The following is a 22,384-nucleotide window of genomic DNA, read 5'->3' on the forward strand; positions in this document are numbered from 1 at the left end:
CATTTCTTTTTTTTTTTTTTACTTGTGGATGGTTTTGGTCACCAACTCCTGTACAGTTCTCACTCTCACATGTCCAACTCTCACATTCATACATGACCACTGGAAAAACCATTGCTTTGACTAAGTGGACTTTTGTTGGCGAAGTGATGTCTCTGCTTTTTAATATGCTGTCTAGGTTGGTCATAGCTTTTCTTCTAGGGAGCAAGTGTCTTTTAATTTCATGGCTGCAGTCAGCATCTGCAGTGATTTTGGAGCCTAAAAAGATAAAGTCTGTCATTGTTTCCATTGTTTCCCCATCTATTTACCATGAAGTGATGGGACCAGATGCCATGATCTTAGTTTTCTGAATGTTGAGTTTTAAGCCAGCTTTTTCACTCTCCTCTTTCACTTTCATCAAGAGGCTCTTCAGTTCCTCTTCACTTTCTGCCATAAGGGTGGTGTCATCTGCATATCTGAGGTTATTGATATTTCTCCTGGCAATCTTGATTCCAGATTGTGCTTCATCCAGCCCAGCATTTCACATGATGTACTCTGCATATAAGTGAAGTAAGCAGGGAGACAGTATACAGCCTTGATGTACTACTTTCTTGACTTGGAACCAGTCTGTTGTTCCATGTCTGGTTCTAACTGTTGTATCTTGACCTGCATACGGATTTCTCAGGAGGCAGGTGAGGTGGACTGGTATTCCTGTCTCTTAAAGAGTTTTCCACAGTTTGTTGTGAGGCACACAGTCAAAGGTTTTGGTGTAACCAATAAAGCAGAAGTAGATACTTTTCTGTAACTCTTGCTTTTTCAATGATCCCCTGCTGCTGCTGCCAAATCACTTCAGTCGTGTCCGACTCTGTGCGACCCCATAGACGGCAGCCCACTAGGCTCCCCCGTCCCTGGGATTCTCCAGGCAAGAACACTGGAGTGGGTTGCCATTTCCTTCTCCAATGCATGAAAGGGAAATGTGAAAGTGAAGTCGCTCAGTCGTGTCCGACTCTTAGCAATCCCATGGACTGCAGCCCACCAGGCTCCTCCATCCATGGGATTTTCCAGGCAAGAGTACTGCAGTGGGGTGCTATTTCCTTCTCCGTCAGTGATCCCTTAGATGTTGGCAGTTTGATCTCTGGTTCCTCTGCCTTTTCTAAACCAGCTTGAACATCTGGAAGTTCATGGTTCATGTACTGTTGAAGCCTGGCTTGGAGAATTTTGAGTATTACTTTGCTAGCGTGTGAGAAGCGTGCAATTGTGCAGTAGTTTGAGCATTCTTTGGCATTGCCTTTCTTTGGGATTGGAATGAAAACTGACATTTCCCAGTCCTGTGGCCACTGCTGCATTTTCCAAATTTGCTGGGATATTGAGTGCAGCTCTTTACCAGCATCACCTTTTAGGGTTTGAAATAGCTCACCTGGAATTCCATCACCTCGACTAGCTCTGCTCATAGTAAAGCTTCCTAAGAGCCACCTGACTTCACTCTCCAGGATGTCTGGCTCTAGGTGAGTGAGCACACCATTGTAGTTCTTGGGTCATGAAGATCTTTTTTGTATAGTTCTTCTGTGTATTCGTGCCACCTCTTCTTGTATCCTCTGCTTCTGTTAGGTCCATCCCATTTCTGTCCTTTATTGTGCCCATCTTTGCATGAATTGTTCCCTTGTTATCTCTAATTTTCTTGAAGAGATCTCTAGTCTTTCCTACTTTATTATTTTCCTCTATTCCTTTGCATTGATCACCAAGGAAGGCTTTCTTATCTCTCCTTGCTATTCCTACTTTCTTCAATTTGAGCCTGCATTTGGCAGTAAGGAGCTGATGATCTGAGCCACAGCCAGCTCCAGGTTTTGTTTTTGCTGACTGTATAGAGCTGCTTCACCTTCAGCTGCAGAGAATATAATCAGTCTAATTTCAGTATTGACCATTTGGTGATGTCCATGTATAGAGTCATCTCTTGTGTTGTTGGAAGAGGGTGTTTGCTATGACCAGTGTGTTCTCTTTGCAAAACTCTGTCAGCCTTTGCCCTGCTTCATTTTGTACTCGGAGGCCAACCTTTCCTGTTACTCCAGATATGTCTTGACTTCATACCTTTACATTCCAGTTCCCTGTGATGAAGAAAGTGTTAGTCACTCAGTCATGTCCAACTCTTCATGACCCCAGGGACTGTAGCCCTCCAGGCTCCTCTGTCCATGGGATTCTCCAGGCAAGAATACTAGAGTGGGTAACCATTCCCTTCTCCAGGGGATCTTCCCAAGGCAGGGGTCGAACCTGGGTCTCCAGCATTGCAAGCAGATTCTCTATCATCTGAGCCACGAGGGAAGCTGATTATGATGAAAAGGATATCTTTTTTTTTTTTTTGGTGTTAGTTCTAGAAGCTCTTGTAGGTCTTCATAGAACCATCCAATGTCCTCTTCTTTGGCATTAGTGGTTGGAGTATAGACTTGAATTACTGTGATGTTTAATGCTTTGTCTTGGAAACAAACCAAGATCATTCTGTTGTTTTTGAGACTGTATCCAAGTACTGCATTTTGGACTCTTTTGTTGACGGTGAGGGCCACTCCTTTTTTTCCTAATGGATTCTTGCCCACCATAGTAGATATAATGGTCTTCTGAAATAAGTTCGCCCATTCCCGTCCACTTTAGTTCACTGATTCCTCTAATGTCGATGTTCATGCTTACCATCTCCTGCTTGACCATGTCCAATTTACCTTGATTTACCTTGATTCGTTGAACCTGGACCTAACATTCCAGGTTCCTTTGCAGTATTGTTCTTTACAGCCCTGGACTTTACTTTCACCAGCAGATACATCCACAGCTGAGTGATGTTTCTGTTTTAGCCCAGCCTGTTCCTTCTTTATGGAGCTATTTCTCCATTCTTCCCTAGTAGTATATTGGACACTTACTGACCTGGGGGCTCATCTTCTGGTGTCATATCTTTTTGCCTTTCATTGTGTTCATGGGGTTTTCAAGGCAAGAATACTGAAGTGTTTTGCCATTGCCTTCTCCAGCAGACCACCTTTTTTCAGGCCCTGACTAGCAGGGACATGCCCTTCAGCCACTCCCCGTAGCCGGACAGCATGCTGGCACCCTGGTTGTCCCACAGCTGGTCCTCACTGAGCCTGTAAACCTTTACTGGCCACCCAGTGTCGATCAGCTTGCCACCCAGGGGCCTTGGCAGAAGCCATGCTGGAGTGCCCGGAAAGGGGTCTGGGGAGGTGGGAGCTGAGGTTGGAGCACACTCGGAGCCCGTGGTTCCTCAGCCTCACCGCTGGCACTGGCCACCCTGGGGCTGATCCGCCGCCCACATGACCCGCAGCCCGCCGAGCTCTGGGCCCTGTCTGTCCTCTCCTCTGGCTCCTCGGCCTTATTGTTCAGTCCCGGCAAGCCCAGCCACCCCGCATCTGCCCCACACAGATACGGGTCATGGTGTAGGCTGAATGTGATGGAGGAACTTTAAGGGTGTTATCAGTGGACGGGTATTGTTTGAGATATTACCTAGAGCATTTCTTCGGAGAAATGACCACAGGAGTTCAAGACTGGAACCAGAAACCCCAGAGGAGGCTGCTGAATGGACACCACAGGACTGATACTCCCTGGGCCAGACTGGAGGTGGGAGGAGGGTGAGCTGCAGTCAGATTCTAAGCTGGAGGTTTGTGTTCGGAGCTGTGTACTGGGGGATGGCAAGGCACGAGAGAAACGTGGGAGCCCCAGCTGGCCTGGGGTTTGAGAGTGCGCTCCCTGATGGATGAAGCCCACCTGGAAAGGAAACTTGGGGAGCAGGCTGGAGAGGAGTTGGGCGTCACTGTAATGTCTAAATGTGATTTATTTGAGATGCTGACTTGATTTCAATGTCAATTAGTAACTGATACTCTGAGTCTGGCATTTCGGGAAAGGATTACCAGATATAAATGGTGTTTAAAGTCACAGGCCTAGGGTTGAGTGTGAATAGAAGAGGATGGCGCCTTGGGGAGGCTGAGAAGACCGTAGCCTCCACCTCTTGGCTCATTCCTAGAGGCTGTTGGCCGAAAGAGATGCACAGCGTGAGAGCTGAGAGTTCAGTTTATTGGGCGCAAAATGAGGACCGTAACCCAGCAGACCGTCGCGGAGGTTCTGCTGAGGAGCTGCTCTGAAGAGATAGGGTGGGGAGGCCAGTACTTCTGTTTTGCTGAAGGGGGTACCTGCAGCCAAGCATACATTTTGGCAGAAGTTGCTGCCCATCACAAGGAACGGGTGTCTCCATTTATGATTTTAGTGCTCTTCTAGATATGAGAAAAGGCAAGAAATTGGGCTCTTAAAATCTTCTCCTGAAAATATCTATCTGAAGGCCTGTTCTACCAGTTTTTCCAGAGCAGAGAGGGCTTTGTTCCTGATCTCCAGCCTGTACTCCCTTCAGGGTGTGTGGAAGGTCTGCACCTGCAGTGACCTAATCTTTGTAGAGTCAGATGACAAGTGACAGTGTTGAGCTGGCAAGGTAGGTGAAGTCAGCGTTAGCAGCCTTGGTGCTGCTGGCCCCCGGGCCTCGCCCTCCAGGCCTGGGGTAGGGCTGTTCCTCACCCCTCAGCTCACCCGTGTTTTGTGTGGTCCAAGTGGTGAGGCTCTGCTTAGCTGCCCCAGGAAGGGATGGCCTGGAGCAGGGCAGGTGGGTGGGAGGGCTTTGTGCCAAATCTCAGGCCTGGTCTAAGATTTCAGTTCCTCAAAGGGCTGTCTGTGTGCAATGATTTCAAGTAGAAAAAGCGTTTAAAGTTGATCTTGAAGAATGAATGGTATTTTAAGAGGTTGCCATTTTTTTCCTGTAGGGCCAGCCAGCCAGTAGATCAGGCTTTGGCAGCCAAGAGGCATAACTGTGTATTGACACACAAGAGAGAAAACAACCTTCCACAGATTTTATTGGTAACTGGATTGTAACAATAACTGAGCACTTCTTCTGTAATCCAAGTGTACTGATGCGTGGAATGCGATTCTCTTTGTGGGAGAACACTTTCGACTTGAGCTCACTATTTAGTGCCCTTTATCACCACAGGTCACGAGTGTTTAGCTGTCAATGCTAATCTATGACGGGATTTTACCTATTTCATCTTTGAAAGTGTGTTCTCCCCCGAAACGTTCTTTTGATTTGGTTTTTTGCAACCAACCACTCTTCACATCCGAGAAGGCAATGGCACCCCACTCCAGTACTCTTGCCTGGAAAATCCCATGGATGGAGGAGCCTGGTAGGCTGCAGTCCATGGGGTCGCTAAGGGTCGGACAGGACTGAGCAACTTCACTTCGCTTTTCACTTTTGTGCATTGGAGAAGGAAATGGCAACCCACTCCAGTGTTCTTGCCTGGAGAATCCCAGGGACAGGGGAGCCTAGTGGGCTGCCGTCTATGGGGTCGCACAGAGTTGGACATGACTGAAGCGACTTAGCAGCAGCAGCAGCAGCACTCTCACATCCAGGCCATAGGAGAACAGGTGGCTTTGCCGAGTCCTTGGTGCTCTCGGCTCCGCACGCGGCCTTCATCGTGTGCTCCGAGAGGACCAGCAGAGTTCCTTTAGAGGGGCCAATGCCCAGCTTCCTCAGGAAGGGTCAGGCGGGGTCAGCGAGTGGTGAGAGGTCATCCGGCAGAGCCTTCTGAGCCACAGGCCCAAGAAAAGCCCTCAGAGAACTCCACACAGCCCCCTCCACTCAGAAACTGGAGCCCCCCCAGGCTCTGAGGGTCCTGCCCCCGCCTCACCCAGATCCCACGTCTGCCTCTACCCTTGGGCACAGCTCCCAGAGGGGCCCAGCCTGGTGGAGCACGGCGCTGTGCTGTCTGCGGCTGAGCCTCACCTCCTCCAAGAAGGGCTGCGTCCTCGCACATGTCCCCCTTCAGAGCGAATGGTTCCCACAGTTAAGGTCCCGGTATACCTGCCGCATGCCTCCACCTGCACCTCCTCCAGGCGGGCAGGAGGTTACAGCCACAGGAGCTGGCATAACTCAGGGGTCAGGGGGGGAGTGCAGGGAGGGCCCTCTGACGTGAGGCTGTTTCCAGGTGCAGCCAAGATCCATCTTTTCATCCATTTTAACATTTAATGAAAAGGCAAAAGCCACATCTTTGCTTTCTTTAAGAAGGACTTGTAAATAGTTTATTATAAAAGCTATGTAATCAAAGAGAAAGATATTAACATATGTATGTTATATCTTAAAAGTGTTTTTACCCATTTATCTACCTCCCCAAACTAATTGAGTGATTAGAATGTATATAAAACAAGTCAAGTCTAGTTCTAAAGAAAATAAAAATTGCAAATACTTTCCCATATTCTGTAATGCCATGGAGAGATGATAAGTTTCAGCCGCAACAACAAGCCCACAAATCTCAATTTCTTGCCACTATAAGAGTTATTCCCCCCTCATGCTCCAGGTCATGGGCAGCTCCCCGCAGCCAGTGAAGGAGAGGGAAAGAGTGGGGAAACATGCTGCCCTGCTATCTGAGCAGCCGCTCCCGAGGACAGCGCTGCGCTGACGTGGGTGGGAACTCCTGCCCAGCCGCGAGACTCACCCAGCAGCCCTCCGCCTGCAGCTGTCCGTTCTGTTAGGAGCAAGGCTGCGTAAGAGAACAGAGGCCTGCCTAGTCGGGTGCAGTGTGCAGACAGGTGCAGTCTCGTCAGTTTTCCCCTCGTGTCCCTGTGTGCCCTGCTGACTCTTGCGGCTCAGCGCCTCCCTCCCTCGTCATGATCACTGCAAGTGGGGCTGGCTTCCATCACTTGTTCACTCTGGCTGCGGTTTTCAGAGTCTGTTCACTGCGTCAGTACTGTGTTGAAAACTTGGAAATGCCCCCACCATATACACTTTTTCTGGATCACTGTGGAATATCAAAAACAGTTACATGTCTTTAGCCTGCTACTGGTGGCTCTAGTGGTAAAGAACCCACCTGCCAATGCAGGAGACATAAGAATCGAGGGTTCGATCCCTGGGTCAGGAAGATCCCCTGGAGAAGGAAATGGCAACCCACTCCAGGGTTCTTGCCTGGAGAATCCCATGGACAGAGGAGCCTGGTGGGCTACAGTCCTTAGGGTCACAAAGAGTCGGATATGACTGAAGCAATGTAACACAACATTAGTCAAGTCACGACTAACAGCTACTTCTATAAAATGTACTTTAATGGCCCAAATAGCTACATAAATATGTTCGTTAGGAATTTTTCTAGGTTATATTTTTTCTAAGACCTTTTAAATCCAGATTGTTTAACCAAAGCACTGATAATAGGAAATGTTTAAAGTCACTAGTACATTGACATACTTTTAAATGGGTGTTTTAAGATTGCTTCCCTATTTAAAAATTATGTCTTCTGAGAATTTTTCTGTGTTCGTCTTTGTGCTTCATATCCACCGCTGAAAGTGAGAGCAGAGTACTGAGAATATCAGCCCTTCAGTATCTTAGTACCATCAGCGAAATGGGACAGTGTGATTTTAAATACATGACTGGGGAGACGAAGAGCAACTGCACGTTAGTTCCTAAAATTAAAGTTTAAGAATTGGCAATGATACACAAATGCATATGATAATAATTGAACATTTAGTGTGTAGCTACTCACCCAGTCCCTATCCTGTGAATTGTGTGTGTGTTTGTGTCCACACATGCCTAGGGGAGGGGAGGCTGTCTACACTCTTGTTTGTGTAAAATGTAAGGATATATTTTTCACTTTTCTACACCTCTTCATACAAGACATGTTCATTGTGAGAGGTCACATTTTAAACAGAAGATAATGTATGGAGTAATTATTCATAATATACATTTTTTTTAATAGCTGGAGTCATGCATTTCCACTACTACATTAAATATTTAATTGTTCAATATTCAATTTATGCTGAGCAATCTTTGTTATGTAATATTTCATACATACAACATACAAAGGACTATTGAGAATAACAATTTACCTCCATGACTTACTATACACAGTACAAGTTTCCAGCAAGCTTCCTATATAAGCCTTCCCCACACCCCACAGCAAGTATCATTATACTTGATTTTTATATATATTTATATAAACATTTACATGTGTGTGATGCCCTATATGTCTTTATGTAGCTTGCTTTTCCTCTCAATACTCATATTTTGCCATGCTGATACATGTAAACCTAGCTTATTTGAAGTTCTGTGTAGAATACAGTTTCAATAGTATACCAAGCTAGGTATGTCCATCCTCCTCTTGAGCGGAATTTGTTTCCTGCTTTGAAAGTGTTTGGTTTTATGTGCTATTCTTACTATTTTGCTATTAAAAGCATTGCCTCAATGAACCTTCTTACACATGTAGAACTGGTTTCCTGGATGCATGACAAGCTACCCAGAACTGGTTGGCTCACAGCAACAGGCAGGTCGTCTCCCACAGGGGAGGCCTCCTGTGCGGAGTCAGCGGCCGCACCTGGAGGGCCCCATGTCTCCAGAAGGCCCGCCTTCTCCCCAGCCCGCGGGCTCCAGGCTGGCGGCTGCACAGTGCTGCCTCCCCTCCTCTCCAGGTCTCACCCTTTCTGTCTGCTTAAGGATAGTCATCTTGCACTTAGGGACCACCTGGGGAGTCTGGAGGATTAACTTAGTTACACCTGCAAAGGCCCTTTTTCCAAGTGAGACCCCTTTCACAGGACCCGGTGGACATGAATTTGGGGCCACCGTCCCGCCCAGCCACCAGTGTCTCCGTGAGTGCATCCAGGTGTGGAATTGGTGGGTCATCTCTGCTGTCCTCAGAGAGCTCCCACAGCAGCTGCCCTTCCTCAGGACCTCACCAGCAGGCCACAGGCTTCCCTCCGTGCCCCTGCCCGGCCTGCGTATGCGCACTGCAGGCTTTGGTCGTTGCTGTCCACCTAGAGGACGAGAAATGGTAACGCATTATGGTCTGGCTTTGCACGTCCCTGGTTTCTTAGGAGTTTGATCCACTTTTCATGTATTTATTGGCCATGGTGGTCTCTTCTGCGGATCAGTAGTTGAATATTTTGCCTAATTTTCTATAGCAATTTCATATTTTTTGATATTAAAAGATCTTTATATATTCTTGATGTGGTACATATATACAGTGGAATATTACCCGGCCATAAAAAGGAATGAAATCATGTCATTTGCTACCACATAGATGGACCTGGAGATTCCCACACTGAGTGAAGTAAGTCAGACAAACACAAATACCATATGATACCACTTATATGTGGAATCTAAGAAAAAGGTACAAATGAATTTCTCTATAAAACAGAGTCACAGACGTAGGAAACAATCTTATGCTTACCAGAACTTAAAGGGTAGGGAGGGATGAATTGGGAGATTGGGATTGACATATACATTTGACTACGTATAAAATAGATGATAAGAACCTACTGTGTAGCACAGGAACTCTGATTAATATGCTGTAATAGCCTATATGGGAAAAGAGTGTTAAAAAAAAAGTAGATAAATATGTGTGTAAGTGACTCTTCTGTACAGAAGAACCTAACACAATATTGTAAATCAACTATATTCCAATAATTTTTTTTAAAAAAGAAATTGAAGAAGCAAAATGTGCAGAACCAAAGATGGACTTAAAAAAGTCTACCTGAAGAACTCTAAATTTTAAATAACAAAAGAAAAAATACTAAGGATATGATAGAGATACAAAATTGAACAATTCAATGATTTGTAATTATAATAAATCAATTAACCATAAATTATATCAATCATAATACATGTAAATACATTTAAATGTATTAAAAAGTAAAATATCTTTATATATTATGGGTTCTAAATCTCTGTCATTTATACTTATGACAAATATATTCCAGTCTGTGGCTTATATTCTTATTTTTAAATGTATGTTGATATATAACTTTTTACATTTTAATGTAGTTGAATATATCTGTAGTTTCCCTTTATTTTGTGCCTTGTTTATACCATTCCTCCATCCTCAGATCATAAAGATACTCCCTATTCTTTTTATTCTAAAAGTACAAAGTTATGCTTTTAATATTTAGGCCTTCAGTTACACTGAATTTTTTGTATGATATGATGTCGTAATCTAATTTTATTTTGTTTTCCTTTGAATGACCCAGAGTTGTCCCAGAACAATTTATTAATCTACTGTGTCATCTCTGTCATATATTTTTAAACATGAGTATATATATTTATATGAATACTCCTTTCTTTTGTTGTGAATGTAGCACTGTTAATTAAGTGCTGTGGTTTATTCAATAAATTGTGTCATATATGTTTAAAATATTAGGTTCTAACTTCACATCCTATACAAACACGAAGTTTGAAGTACGTCAAATATTTAATGTAAAATGAAAGCTCTGAAAGAAAATCTGAAATAATACTCATGTAACTTTTTTCTTAAAGTAAGACTTTTAGTCACAATAATAGAAAGATGATAATGGTAAAAAGCCCAGAGAGATATTGCCACATAAATGAAAACAAATACTGAGAAACTATACATAAAAGTGTAAAAAACAAGAAGCTGAGATGGAAACTTGCGACATGAAGTTTTAATATGAAAATTATAGAGAAATGAGTATAGGACCAGAAAAATAGGCAGAGAGCACCAACAGGAAATACGCAAAACAAAATGAGACGAGTGAGACGTTGGCTGGTGTTGGATAAACACAAGTTTGCCGTCCTGTTCTGACGTGCCCACCTCGCCTCTGCTGCTTCCCTGGTGACAGTACACGTCTCATGGTAACACTTGGTGGTTCTAAGGTTGGAGAGTGTTTTTAGAAGGCGACTTCATAATGGAAAAAAGCCTAAAAATTTTTTTTAAGTCATTAATTCCAACTCCTAAGATTCTCTCAAGATAATTACTATCCAACAGTGGTATCAATAAAAACTAAAAATGAAATAATCGACTTGTTTAACAGTAGGAACCAACTGAAGCCATGCTAAATGCAGACAGCGGTACCGGTGCATCTCAGTGGTAGGGGTGTCTTTTCTCTTCAGTATTTGCATACCTATACTTTCTCTGTTATTTTTACAATGCACTTATGCCATAATTTGTTGTTTTTTTTTTTTTTTTAACTTTTCGTCTCAAAATTCATGGGCCTTTACACTATGAATTTGAAAAGTAATTCTCCCATAATTCTAATTCTTTTATGGTTTGACTTTTGGCATTTTGAATCATTGATAGATTTGGAGTTCATGTAGTATGACACTGCGGATGATTTTTTCCCCCAAAGGATGACTATTGTGTAAGATAACTTTTCCACATTTATTTGAGATGCAGTATTCATCACATATTAAATTCCCTTATACATTTGGGCCAATTTTTGAATTTTCTATTTTGTAAAATTGATTTTTCTGTCCATATTTGTATCACCAGGAGGTAACTTATAGAGGCTTTATAATATGTTAGATGGAGGTTTTCACCTTCTTCCAGGTTCACACATTTTCTTCTAGCCTTTCTTGCTTATTTTTCCAAATGAATTTGAGGACTACTTTATTTAGTAAAAAAAAATACTTGTTAGACTTAAACGGAGAAAGCAATGGCACCCCACTCCAGTACTCTTGCCTGGAAAATCCCATGGACGGAGGAGCCTGGTAGGCTGCAGTCCATGGGGTCTCTAAGAGTCAGACAAGACTCAGCGACTTCACTTTCACTTTTCCCTTTCATGCATTGGAGAAGGAAATGACAACCCACTCCAGGGTTCTTGCCTGGAGAATCCCAGGGACGGGGGAGTGTGGTGGCTGCCGTCTATGGGGTCACACAGAGTCGGACACGACTGAAGCGACTTAGCAGCACCAACAGCAGTAGCAGCAGACTTAAAAGAGGATATGAATTTGATTTCATTTTTTAAAAAGTAGAAAAACTATTATAAGAAAATTGAAAAGACAAATGACAAAGAGGAAATCAATGTAACTTGTATTCTAGAAAAAAAGGTTAATTCCTTTAATATATAAATCAATAAGAAACAAATACCCTCCCTAAATAGACAAGAAATATTTTTAAAAAAGACTTGACAGAAATGGAAGGATATTAATATTACTCATCATAAAAGAACAAATTAAAAGTGCACTGAGAGCTTCAAAGGCAGAAGCTGGTGTTGGAATTGCCATTTGTGTAAACAGAAACTGGGGGAAGTGTTTAGAGCATCAGTTTTTACACTGAATGTCAGCAAATGGATCTAGGATTCCTGAGGGGAGGGAAATGAAGGCCAAGATTTCCCGCTTTTCTGCCTGGAAGCTGCAGCGCGGGAGAGAACCCACCTTAGCCTGTGTTGCTTCCAAACTGTTGCTATTCAGTTGCTAAGTCCTTTTAAGATCCTTTAGATCGCCGTGATTTTAAATTTCTAAGATTTTTGAGAGTTTAAGGTTTCCCAATCTCAGAGTGAATTTAATTTATTAGGAAAATAGAGATGAAATGATTACCAAGTAAAGATTTTCAATTTATTTCTTTTGTCTGGTAGGATACAGTTTGTTAATGCTTAATTGTGTATGACAAAAATGAAATTACAACAAACTTCTAACTTCTATTTAGTAGATTTTTTCATTAAAATCACTTTTTTAATCTTTTAGTGAACAACCCTATACCTTCCAATTTGAAATCTGAAGCAAAAAAGGCTGCTAAAATTCTAAGAGAATTCACAGAAATAACTTCCAGAAATGGACCTGATAAGATCATCCCTGGTAGGTGAATAATATGAGTACTTTCCACTTCTGCATTTGCTCTGTTTCCCAAATTATCTTCTCAACCCTTGACTGCACACAGGTCCTCAGACCGCCTCTCTGCTCTGGGCCTGTCTTCCCCGCCCCGCCTGCTCTCCCGCCTGCCTTCCTGCTCCTTCCCCTTTTGTGAGTATTCCCTGTCCTTTGCCAGCGCCACTTCCCTCAAACTCACAGGTCCTTGTCCTCAGTTTCTGAGGGCTTTGCAAACTCACTAGCTAATCTCATAAATAAATTTTAAATTTGTGTTTTTTCTTTCTAGATAAGATAGTTATACCTTACAGTGGTTTAAGAAGACTAATCATTGATTTCCAGTACAACCAGAAATCTGTATTCCTGGGGTCCGAAACCTCAGTTCCTAAGCTCCCCCAGACCTGCTGAATCAGACTCCGTGATCCTCCTGTAGTCCTGCGGGCCACACCAGACCTGGTCCAGAGGCAAGCCTTTGGGACCACTGTCTGTTCTTCACTACTACCCGTTGTTTCCAAAAGGTGTTTCAGAAAATACTTATCTGATGCTAAGAGACTCGTATGCAAACTAGCTTGGAAGGCAAATTTCCCTCTTGGTGCAGGACTTTGATCCTTCATTAAAGAAAGGAGTTTAATTTCTTAAGCTAGATTTTCTGAAGTTATTTAACAGGTCTTTAAATGTTTTTAAAAATTACTAATTTGTTGTTATAATAATAATACTAATTGCTCTTATTTTGGCCTAGCCACTCCTCTCATCTTAAGAAAACAGGGCTTTTTAGAGCATTGATACTCAAAGAGCAGACTGGACAACATTCGGGCATCACCTGGGAGCTTGTTAGAAATGCAGGACCTCGGGCTCTTCTTAGACCTAAGGAATCATAATCCGCATTTTTCACAAGATCTCCAGTGAGGTACATGCATTTGAGAAGCACTGCATAGGACTCGAAGGAAATCCAACCAGAAAAATCTGAGTTTTCTTAGCTCTGTTCTGAAGCAGGAGGTAGAAGACATTTCTTGATATATATCAGCTACATATCAGGCTAGCCCAACTTACAGATAAAGTGTATTTCCTACCGTAAAAATATCTGGATATGGATTATTTCTCAACGATTTTGTCCAGCAGAATTCTGTCTTGCCTTTTCTGCCTCCAGTTAAAGGTCACCCAACAACCCTGTCACTCAGAAAATGAAAATCTGTTTACATAGGAGCCTTAGGAAGAAGAGCTTGCTCCCAGGGTATATAGACTGCGAGTGGAGGGTGGGGGTGGGAGGCAGGAAGGCCCAGCTGCTGGGGGACCAAGCCTTGCCTGTCCATGGGACGCGGAGGGAGGGCCGCTACGTTTACTTTAAACCCGGGAGCTCTGTTACGGAACAGGAGATGAAGTCTCAAAGCATTCTAAAACAGAATGCCCAGCCCTTTAGACCTCCTTGGCTGTGAGTTCACAGTTTTCTGGTATAAGGGCTCTGAGATGTGAGACTGAATTTAGAGAGTAAATTTGCAATCGATCCATCCTTGTTACAAATGAAGAGCTAACTGGACAATTATTTAGCAATTGTTGGTAGTTTACTGTCCCTGAACTTGGGTGGATAAGATATTAGAAACACACCTGACATTTGAAATGTGTTCATTAAAGAAATCTACTTTGGTTCTATTTAATGTTTCTGAACAGAGGCGGAGCTCACTGTAAAAGCAGTGGGAACGCCTGTGCCGTGTTGAGGATGGCCTGCCGGTTGTGCTGTATAAACAAGGCTCCTGGCTGTAACGAAGCTGTCCGTCATCATCGCCTTGTTACACCCCTTAGAAATGGAGCTCAGGCACCTCAGCAGGCCGCCCTCTGAACAGCATTACTTCTGACCCTGGTTCAGGACCAGCAGCTGCAGATAATCTGTGTGTCACCCCCCTGGTGCCTTTGGTTGAATCATCTCTGAGGGTCTGTTGTTAATTTAAATTTTGAAATGGTATGCATAATTGTATTCGAAATTTAGTGTCGCCTAAGGACTGAAGGATACATACAAAGTCTTTTGTGTGTATTTGAGTACACTATTTGGTTTGACTTCCTCAAAATAATATATGACTAAAATGATGATAAACTACCTTAAAAGTAGTATTGGGTTCCAAGAATAATTTCAGTCTTAAGGCTTCCTTTGTTATTTGAAAGATGTACTATTGTGTAAATAAATCCACCAAATAGTGAGACACTGTGTTTAGTGGGACCTATGTTAATAACCTTGCTTTTATGGAAAGAACTTCCCTGAAATGTGAATAAACCAATATTTTGTAAATGGAATTATATTTTCAGTGCTTTGGTAGTTATGTGTTATTCAAATACTGATCAAATCATTTTGTAAAGTTAAAAGCCTTTTTTAAGTGGCAAAATCATTAAATTTTTCTGGTTTTGAATCCAGATTTTCATATTATTAGCAGGTGAGCTCAGTGATGTGGCTTTAAGCTCAAACACTCTGCCACACACACACGGCGTATCAGTCACTGTTTAAGTTTCTCCTTAATACTCTGTAGATCTTAATTTCTTTGAATAAATTTGAAAATTATACATTACATTCTAAATTAATTGAAATCTCCAAATTATTTCCCCTGCTGCTAGACATCAGCACAGTCTCATTCCAGGCTCTCATTTCTTGTGGCCATCGCAGAATTTCTGAGCACCTCTCCTGTCGGGTTAGGGCCACCAAAGGCTTCAGGCTCTCCTGGGGTGGATTGTCCTCAGTTACCGGGGGGCCCGGGTCCGGGAAGCACAGCTCCGTGCCCAGGTCTGACCCGTCGGGGTGCACCCTGCCCTCATCTTTTGCAGCGCACGTCATCGCCAAAGCCAAGGGCCTCGCTATCCTGTCGGTGATAAAGGCTGGCTTTCTGGTCACGGCGAGAGGAGGCAGCGGGATCGTGCTGGCGCGCCTTCCAGACGGAAGTAAGTCAGCGGCTCTTCACCGGGAGGAGCGGAGAGCCCCTCCACGCTTGTGTTCCGTTTCCGCTGTGAGCTGCGTCCCAGGGAGGGAGGCAGGCTTTGTGGCTCGACCGGCACCGCCTCCCTTGGGCGGCTCCCGGGGTGTTTTCTGTTAGCCGGCCAGCCCGGGAGCCTCTCAGAACACCAGAAGGTGCTCCCCCGCCTTTGCGTATTTTCTCGTCCTTCCGTGGAGCAAATACTAAACGTTGACATTATATTTCTCTTGTCAAATATGCATTCTTATTCCTCAGCTTCAGGGTACTGTTTTCTAATGTTTTATGGAAGCTGATAAGGTGAAAGACCATTTGTAAGCTTTCCCCCCATTTTTCCTGTAGGAGACCTTAAAAACGGAAACATTTTAAAGAATATCCATCCCCAGGGCAGAATCATATCAAGATTAGTATAATTTGGCTTTACTTTCTGGTGTGAAATCTAATACCTGATTTTTCAGACATGACATCAAAATACATTTGCCTTGAATCTCAAGAACCAACATTTATCATATTTGAAATGTGTGTAGGTGTGTGTAGGGGCCGGAGAAGGCAATGGCACCCCACTCCAGTACTCTTGCCTGGAAAATCCCATGGATGGAGGAGCCTGGTAGGCTGCAGTCCATGGGGTCACTAAGAGTCGGACAAGACTCAGCGACTTCACTTTCACTTTTCCCTTTCATGCATTGGAGAAGGAAATGGCAACCCACTCCAGTGTTCTTGCCTGAAGAATCCCAGGGACGGGGGAGCCTGGTGGGCTGCCGTCTATGGGGTCGCACAGAGTGGGACACAACTGAAGCGACTTAGCAGCAGCAGCAGTGTGTAGGGGCTTCCTTCGTGACTCAGTTGGTAAAGAATCTGCCTGCAGTGCAGGGGACCAGGGTTCAATTCCTGGGTTGGGAAGACCCCCTGGAGAAGGAAATGGCAACTCCAGTATTCTTGCCTGGAGAATCCCTCAGACAGAGAAACCTGGCAGGCTATAGTCCATGGGGCCGCAAGAATCAGACATGATTTAGTGACTAAACTACCACCAGGTGTGTCATAACCATCTAACAGCCTTATTACATGAATTTAACATTAGCTGTTCAGTTATATAATTGAACACATTTTTTTCTGTTAATGTGTTAATGTGTCGGGCTTCCCTTGTGGCTCAGCTGGTAAAGAATCCCCCTGCAGTGTGGGAGGCCTGGGTTTGATCCCTGGGTTGGGAAGATCCCCTGGAGAAGGGAAAGGTTACCCACTCTAGAATTCTGGCCTGGAGAATTCCATGGACTATATAGTCCACGGGGTTGCAAAGAGTTGGACACAACTGAGCGACTTTCACTTCACTTCTGTTCATAGCTCTTTTTAGTGTCAGTAATTTAATTTTCTGCTGAGAGAACATGGGCCATCCACTTGCAGTAGATAAATCTGGGCATTTGTGGGGTGCACAGCTCTGGAACATGTGTCAGTGGGACTTACTATCCCCTGTGAAGTGTCCCCACGGTAAATGAGAGTTTGCCCCCGAGTTTGTACTTCAGATTTCATAGCTCCAGACTTCCTATGAAACCAAAATGACAAAATTCTCTTTTTCTCAGGAGGACACGCGTTACCCAAATTTTCATAGGCAGATTCTCAGCAGTACAACCAGACAAGTAGGCACATTCAAATTGAGTCCACTGTTAGGCTCCAGGTTTGCAAGAACTCCCCCATCTTGCCCTGCAGGTCAGCGCTGTGGTGGACAGGTGCCTGTCAGAAAAGGGGAGGAGCTATCCACCCTGGGGCTCCTCTCAGAACCTCAGGGGGACCCACCCACTAGTTTAAGTACCCAAGTTTCTCTCTCCCATCTTCCCAATTAGCTGATGGTCACTCCGCAGAGAGTATTTCAAAAGCCAGCCAGTAAGGCAAGCATATCCCTGGATCCTGGCCAGGTGGGTGGTCTTTAAACAGGGACAGTCCCTAACAGAGGAAGTGGAAAACAACTTTGGGGTTACAAGACATTAATTTCTATAGTCAACCCCCCCCCTAAGCCCAGACAGATGAGTTCTGGATGCATTCAGGCACCAGCCTGTCATCTGAGGTATCTGACAGCAAGGATGCTATCGAGCGTCTTCCTGAAGTGCTCCAGCAAGATCACCCCCATCCCCCCGGTTACTTTTCCCTAGACTTGTCTAACATAATTGTGTCTACATCAGGAAATATGCACAGATAGTCCTGAAATGTACCATATCATGGCAAATGGAGTTATTTTACTGAGCTTCCAAATGTCAGGTTATGTATCTTGTTAGAATTTTCTTAATCTTGAATTGATTATCTGTTTATTGTGCTTCTACTAGGCACAAAGGGTGTCAAAACCGGTTTTTGCCCTCAGAGACTTACAGTAGAAACAGTTTAGTATTATGTTACCCTTAGAAGTGATTGTAACACTGTTTTGAATCCTTTTGCTCTCATATCTATGATAAAGTTCTAACTAAAGACTAGAATTCCAGTTCAATTATTTTGCAAAACATTATAAATAGTGATGAAACTATCAAATGCTATGTATAGTTAATCAGTGAGAATTCAGTAGTTTGGTATTATGCATATTTATAGGGAAAGATTGGAAAACATAGACTTGTAAGTCTATGAGGCTCATAATACATATCTAACACCTTTCAAACATTTTTAACTTAAAAAATTATATATGTTTATTAAAGAACATTTAAAAGCATAGGCAAAAATGCCAAAGTCTCATTATTTTAAAAATAAATACTGTTCATTCACATTTTAGCATTTTTCCTCTCTATATTTATATGCCAAGGAGTTTTATTGTTAGAGTAATTGCTTGTTTATTTCTATTAGAATGGTCTGCGCCTTCAGCCATCGGGATAGCTGGGCTTGGTGGCGGATTTGAACTAGGAATAGAGGTGAGTGAGTGCTGTGTGTATGTACAGTTGCCTTAGTCTCTAGAAGCAGCTGATACGTGAAAGATGAGGGGTTTGAGATTTCCTGCTGTTCTTGTTTTACCACCTGCCGCAATTGTTCCCCTTTATTTTCTTGAATCTCTGCCTAAAACTATGTAATGTTTATCATTTGTCTCTTTTTCTTTCCTTGGCTGCAGCGTTTCTTCCATTTACCATCTCATGTGTTCCCATCTTTAGCACATCTGAAGAGCAGTTATTCTCAGATCTGACAAAATTTAATTGGCAGCTTCTGGCTTCTGATTGCAGTCGTGGGTGCAAACAGCTTAACGTTATGTATCATCATTGTGGCAAAATCCAGTTTGTGTTACTACTAATGTTCAAATTACTTCAACTTTTTAAAGTACGAATTGTCTTTGTATTATTTCATTTTGTAACTTTGCTCTAATTATGGTTTCTGTCAAACGGACTAGAAATTACAGCAGTACACACGCCTTTTCAGAGGTCTCTCCGTCAGCAAGCATCTGCATGATGTTAACCTTTCATCTGTTGTTTTACTGCTAGTGATGGTAAATCACAGCTCCTAATGTTCCCGAATCCTTTTCTTCCCAAATTGCAGCCAGTGTCTTTCTAAGCTCTGCTTTTATGCATTTGCTCTTCTGCCCCTGGGCTTCCCAGGTGGTGCTGGTGAAGAGCCTGCCTCCAGTACTGGTTACACATAAGAGGCGCGGGCTCAGTCCCTGGGTCAGGAAGATCTCCTGAGAAGGAAATGACAGCCTGCTCCAGCGTTCTTGCCTGGAGAATCCCGTGGAGAGAGGACCTGGCAGGCTGTAGTCCATGGAGTCACAAAGTGTCGAACATGACTGAAGCGACTTAGAACCCACACACGAGGAATTATTTCCACTTCTGTTTTGTTTTTGTTTTTTCATTTTTATTTGACCTTTACTTGCTGCTGCATAAATCTGTATCATAAAAAGAGGAACATATTTTAGTTTTGCTATTACGACTGCTTTTTTGTTGTATATTCAGTGAACCCAGGTCGTCAGCATTGCAGGCAGACGCTTTACCGTCTGAGCCATCAGGAAAGCCCTTTCAGTGAAGTCATAGCCTTCAGCAACGTGGTGCTCGTACGCAAAGTGTGTTTTCAGCATCTGTCGTGCACCCCTGCTCACACCTCCTGGCACTGTACCCGAATGTCCCTGTTGTCACTGCCCTCTGACCCCAGATTTTGGGGCTCCATCTCAAATAACCTTTACTTATATTTGCTATCTTTGGGAAATTTGGGGCTTCCCTGGTGGCTCAGATGGTAAAGAATCTGCCTGTAATGCAGGAGACCTGGCTTCAATCCCTAGGTTGGGAAGATCCCCTGGAGAAGGGGATGGCTACCCACTCCAGTATTCTGGCCTGGAGAATTCCATCGACTATACAGAGGAACCAGAGATCAAATTGCCAACATCCACTGGATCATCAAAAAAAACAAGAGAGTTCCTAAAAAACATCTACTTCTGCTTTATTGATGACACCAAAGCCTTTGACTGTGTGCATCACAACAAACTGTGGAAAATTCTTAAAGAGATGGGAATACCAGACGACCTGACCTGCCTACTGGGAAATCTGTATGCAGGTCACGAAGCAACAGTTAGAGCTGGACATAGAACAATAGACTGGCTCCAAATCGGGAAATGAGTACATCAAAGCTGTATATTGTCATCCTGCTTATTTAACATATATGCAGAGTACATCATGCGAAATGCCAGGCTGGATGAAGCACAAACTGGAATGAAGATTGCCGAGAGAAATATCAGTAACCTCAGATATGCAGATGATACCACCGTTATGGCAGAAAGTGAAGAAGAACTAAAGAGCCTCTTGATGAAAGTGAAAGAGGAGAGTGAAAAAGTTGGCTTAAAACTCAACATTCAGAAAACAAAGATCATGGCATCTGGTCCCATCACTTAATGGCAAACAGATGGGGAAACAATGGAACCAGTGAGAGACTTTATTTTCTTGGGCTCCAAAATCACTACAGATGGTGACTGCAGCCATGAAATTAAAAGACGCTTGTTTCTTGGAAGAAAAGTTATGACCAAAAAGCAGAGACGTTGCTTTGCTGACAAGGGTTCATCTAGTCAAAGCTATGGTTTTTCCAGTCGTCATGTATTGATGTGAGAGCTGGACTATAATGAAAGCTGAACACTGAAGAATTGATGCTTTTGAACTGTGGTGTTGAGACTCCCTTGGACTGCAAGGAGATCAAACCAGTCAATCCTAAAGGAAATCAGTCCTGAATATTCATTGGAAAGACTGATGCTGAAGCTGAAGTTCCAATACTTTGGCCACCTGATGGGAAGAGCTGACTCATTTGAAAAGACCCTGATGCTGGGAAAGACTGAGGGCAGGAGGAGAAGGGGACAACAGAGGATGCAATGGTTGGATGGCATCACCAACTCGATGGACATGAGTTTGAGCAAGCTTCAGGAGTTGGTGATGGACAGGGAAGCCTTTTGTTCTGCAGTCCATGGGGTCACAAAGAGTTGGACACGACTGAGAGACTGAACTGTGGAAACTTTGAACACAACTTACCCTTGTGTCTGTATAGAAATTAACTCTAGAATTCTATTTAAATACTGTACATGGAAAATACATATTAACTTTGAAAAATATCCACTTCAAGTAGAGATCAGACTGTCCTAGGAGTTTGTGCCTCTTGGATATGACCCGGCTTTGCTTCCCCAAGCACAGCTGTAAGGTTAGAGTCATCAGTCACTTTTCAGCGCTAGGAAGAGGCCGAGCTGGTCCCCCAGGAAGCATCTCAGACCTGGACGGGAGTGTGTTTCCCTTCTGGGCACACCCCTGAAGCAGGATGAGTGAGGAAGCTGGTGGGTTGTTGGCCACGAGCCCACAGAGCTCCTGCTCCTGGATGCTCTTGTTAGCCCAGCTCTGGTCCCAGTGAAATGCAGCAGAGCCATGGCCAATGGTGCTGAAGACCCACGCCCCAGAGTCTGCAGCCCCCTGGGCTTCCTGGTCCTCTCTCTGGTGTTCTTCTTCCACCAGACACTTGCTGTTAATGAGATGGAGTGCTTGACACACGCTCCAGCCTGGAGAGTTTCTTGTCTGGCCCTTATCTGAATTGTGAGTCCTTCGTACCTATGTCCTTAGACTGACCAAGTATCAGCCACAAGTAGACACACAAAATAAGTCTGTTTCTTTAAAGCACTGGGGTTAGTGGTTCAGAGTATCAACTATTTGTTGAATACTTTAATTATCTGCCATTCTGTTTTAGAATGGAATAGTTAGCAATAATGGTTAATAGTCTCATAAAATGGTCACATATCTTCTTACAGAATCATTTCCACACCATGTCATGAAGGATGTCATTGTGTAGATAACTGAGTTACATGACCCCTCCACAGCCAGAGAGTGACAGGCTGGTTATTTAGAGGGAGGCCTCTGGCCCCAAACACAGTTATGAGTTGTCTGCAACCCTGGGTCCTGGTTCCCTCATGAGACATCTCGTCTGGCTGCCTTTCACAGGCAAGGAGAGGGAGGCTCAGAGACATCGAGCCCTGTGTGCTTGGTTCAAGGGCTGCTTCCGGTGCCCCATCTGGTCTTGCCTGTAACTGCCGACCCTGTAATACGCTGTGGATTTGAGGGCACATGCGAGGTAGGCAGGGTGCGTGAGGGTATTTCAGTACCGAGAGATGCTCAGCACCATGCAGAGGTGGTATGTGGTTGTCTCTGATTGGTTTCCCTGGAGACAGAGCTTGAGACAAGACTCGGGGCACAGGTGATTTACTGAGCAAGTGTTCTTGGGGGTACTGTAAGGGGCCCAGGGAAGCAGACGGAGAAGGGGAAGCGTCTGGGCAAGGCTGTCATCCCTGGTAAACTCACCATGGTCTGATGACAGGGAGAGGAGGCGAGTCCTACAACAGAAGCGAACCCAGCCGGTGTCTGGGGATGGCGGCTGTCACCACCTGTCAGTGTGA

The 22,384-nt window shown here is 44.0% G+C and overlaps 1 protein-coding gene across 5 annotated transcripts in view; it reads left to right on the forward strand.

Moving 5' to 3' along the window:
- The window catches only part of SH3YL1 (SH3 and SYLF domain containing 1), a 61,364-nt gene that overhangs the window by 7,821 nt on the left and 31,159 nt on the right, over positions 1–22,384 (forward strand). For 4 of the 5 annotated variants that reach the window (XM_061426791.1, XM_061426796.1, XM_061426793.1 and 1 more), the window contains exons 2-4: positions 12,455–12,565; positions 15,380–15,493; positions 18,340–18,404. In XM_061426791.1, the coding sequence (XP_061282775.1) occupies positions 12,455–12,565; positions 15,380–15,493; positions 18,340–18,404 (290 nt within the window). Of the gene's footprint in view, positions 1–5,431; positions 9,087–12,454; positions 12,566–15,379; positions 15,494–18,339; positions 18,405–22,384 lie in introns of those variants that run through there. The other variant, XM_061426792.1, reaches the window with a different exon arrangement.

This window comes from Bos javanicus, chromosome 8 (assembly GCF_032452875.1).
Source record: "Bos javanicus breed banteng chromosome 8, ARS-OSU_banteng_1.0, whole genome shotgun sequence".
Classification (NCBI taxonomy): Eukaryota; Metazoa; Chordata; class Mammalia; order Artiodactyla; family Bovidae; genus Bos; species Bos javanicus.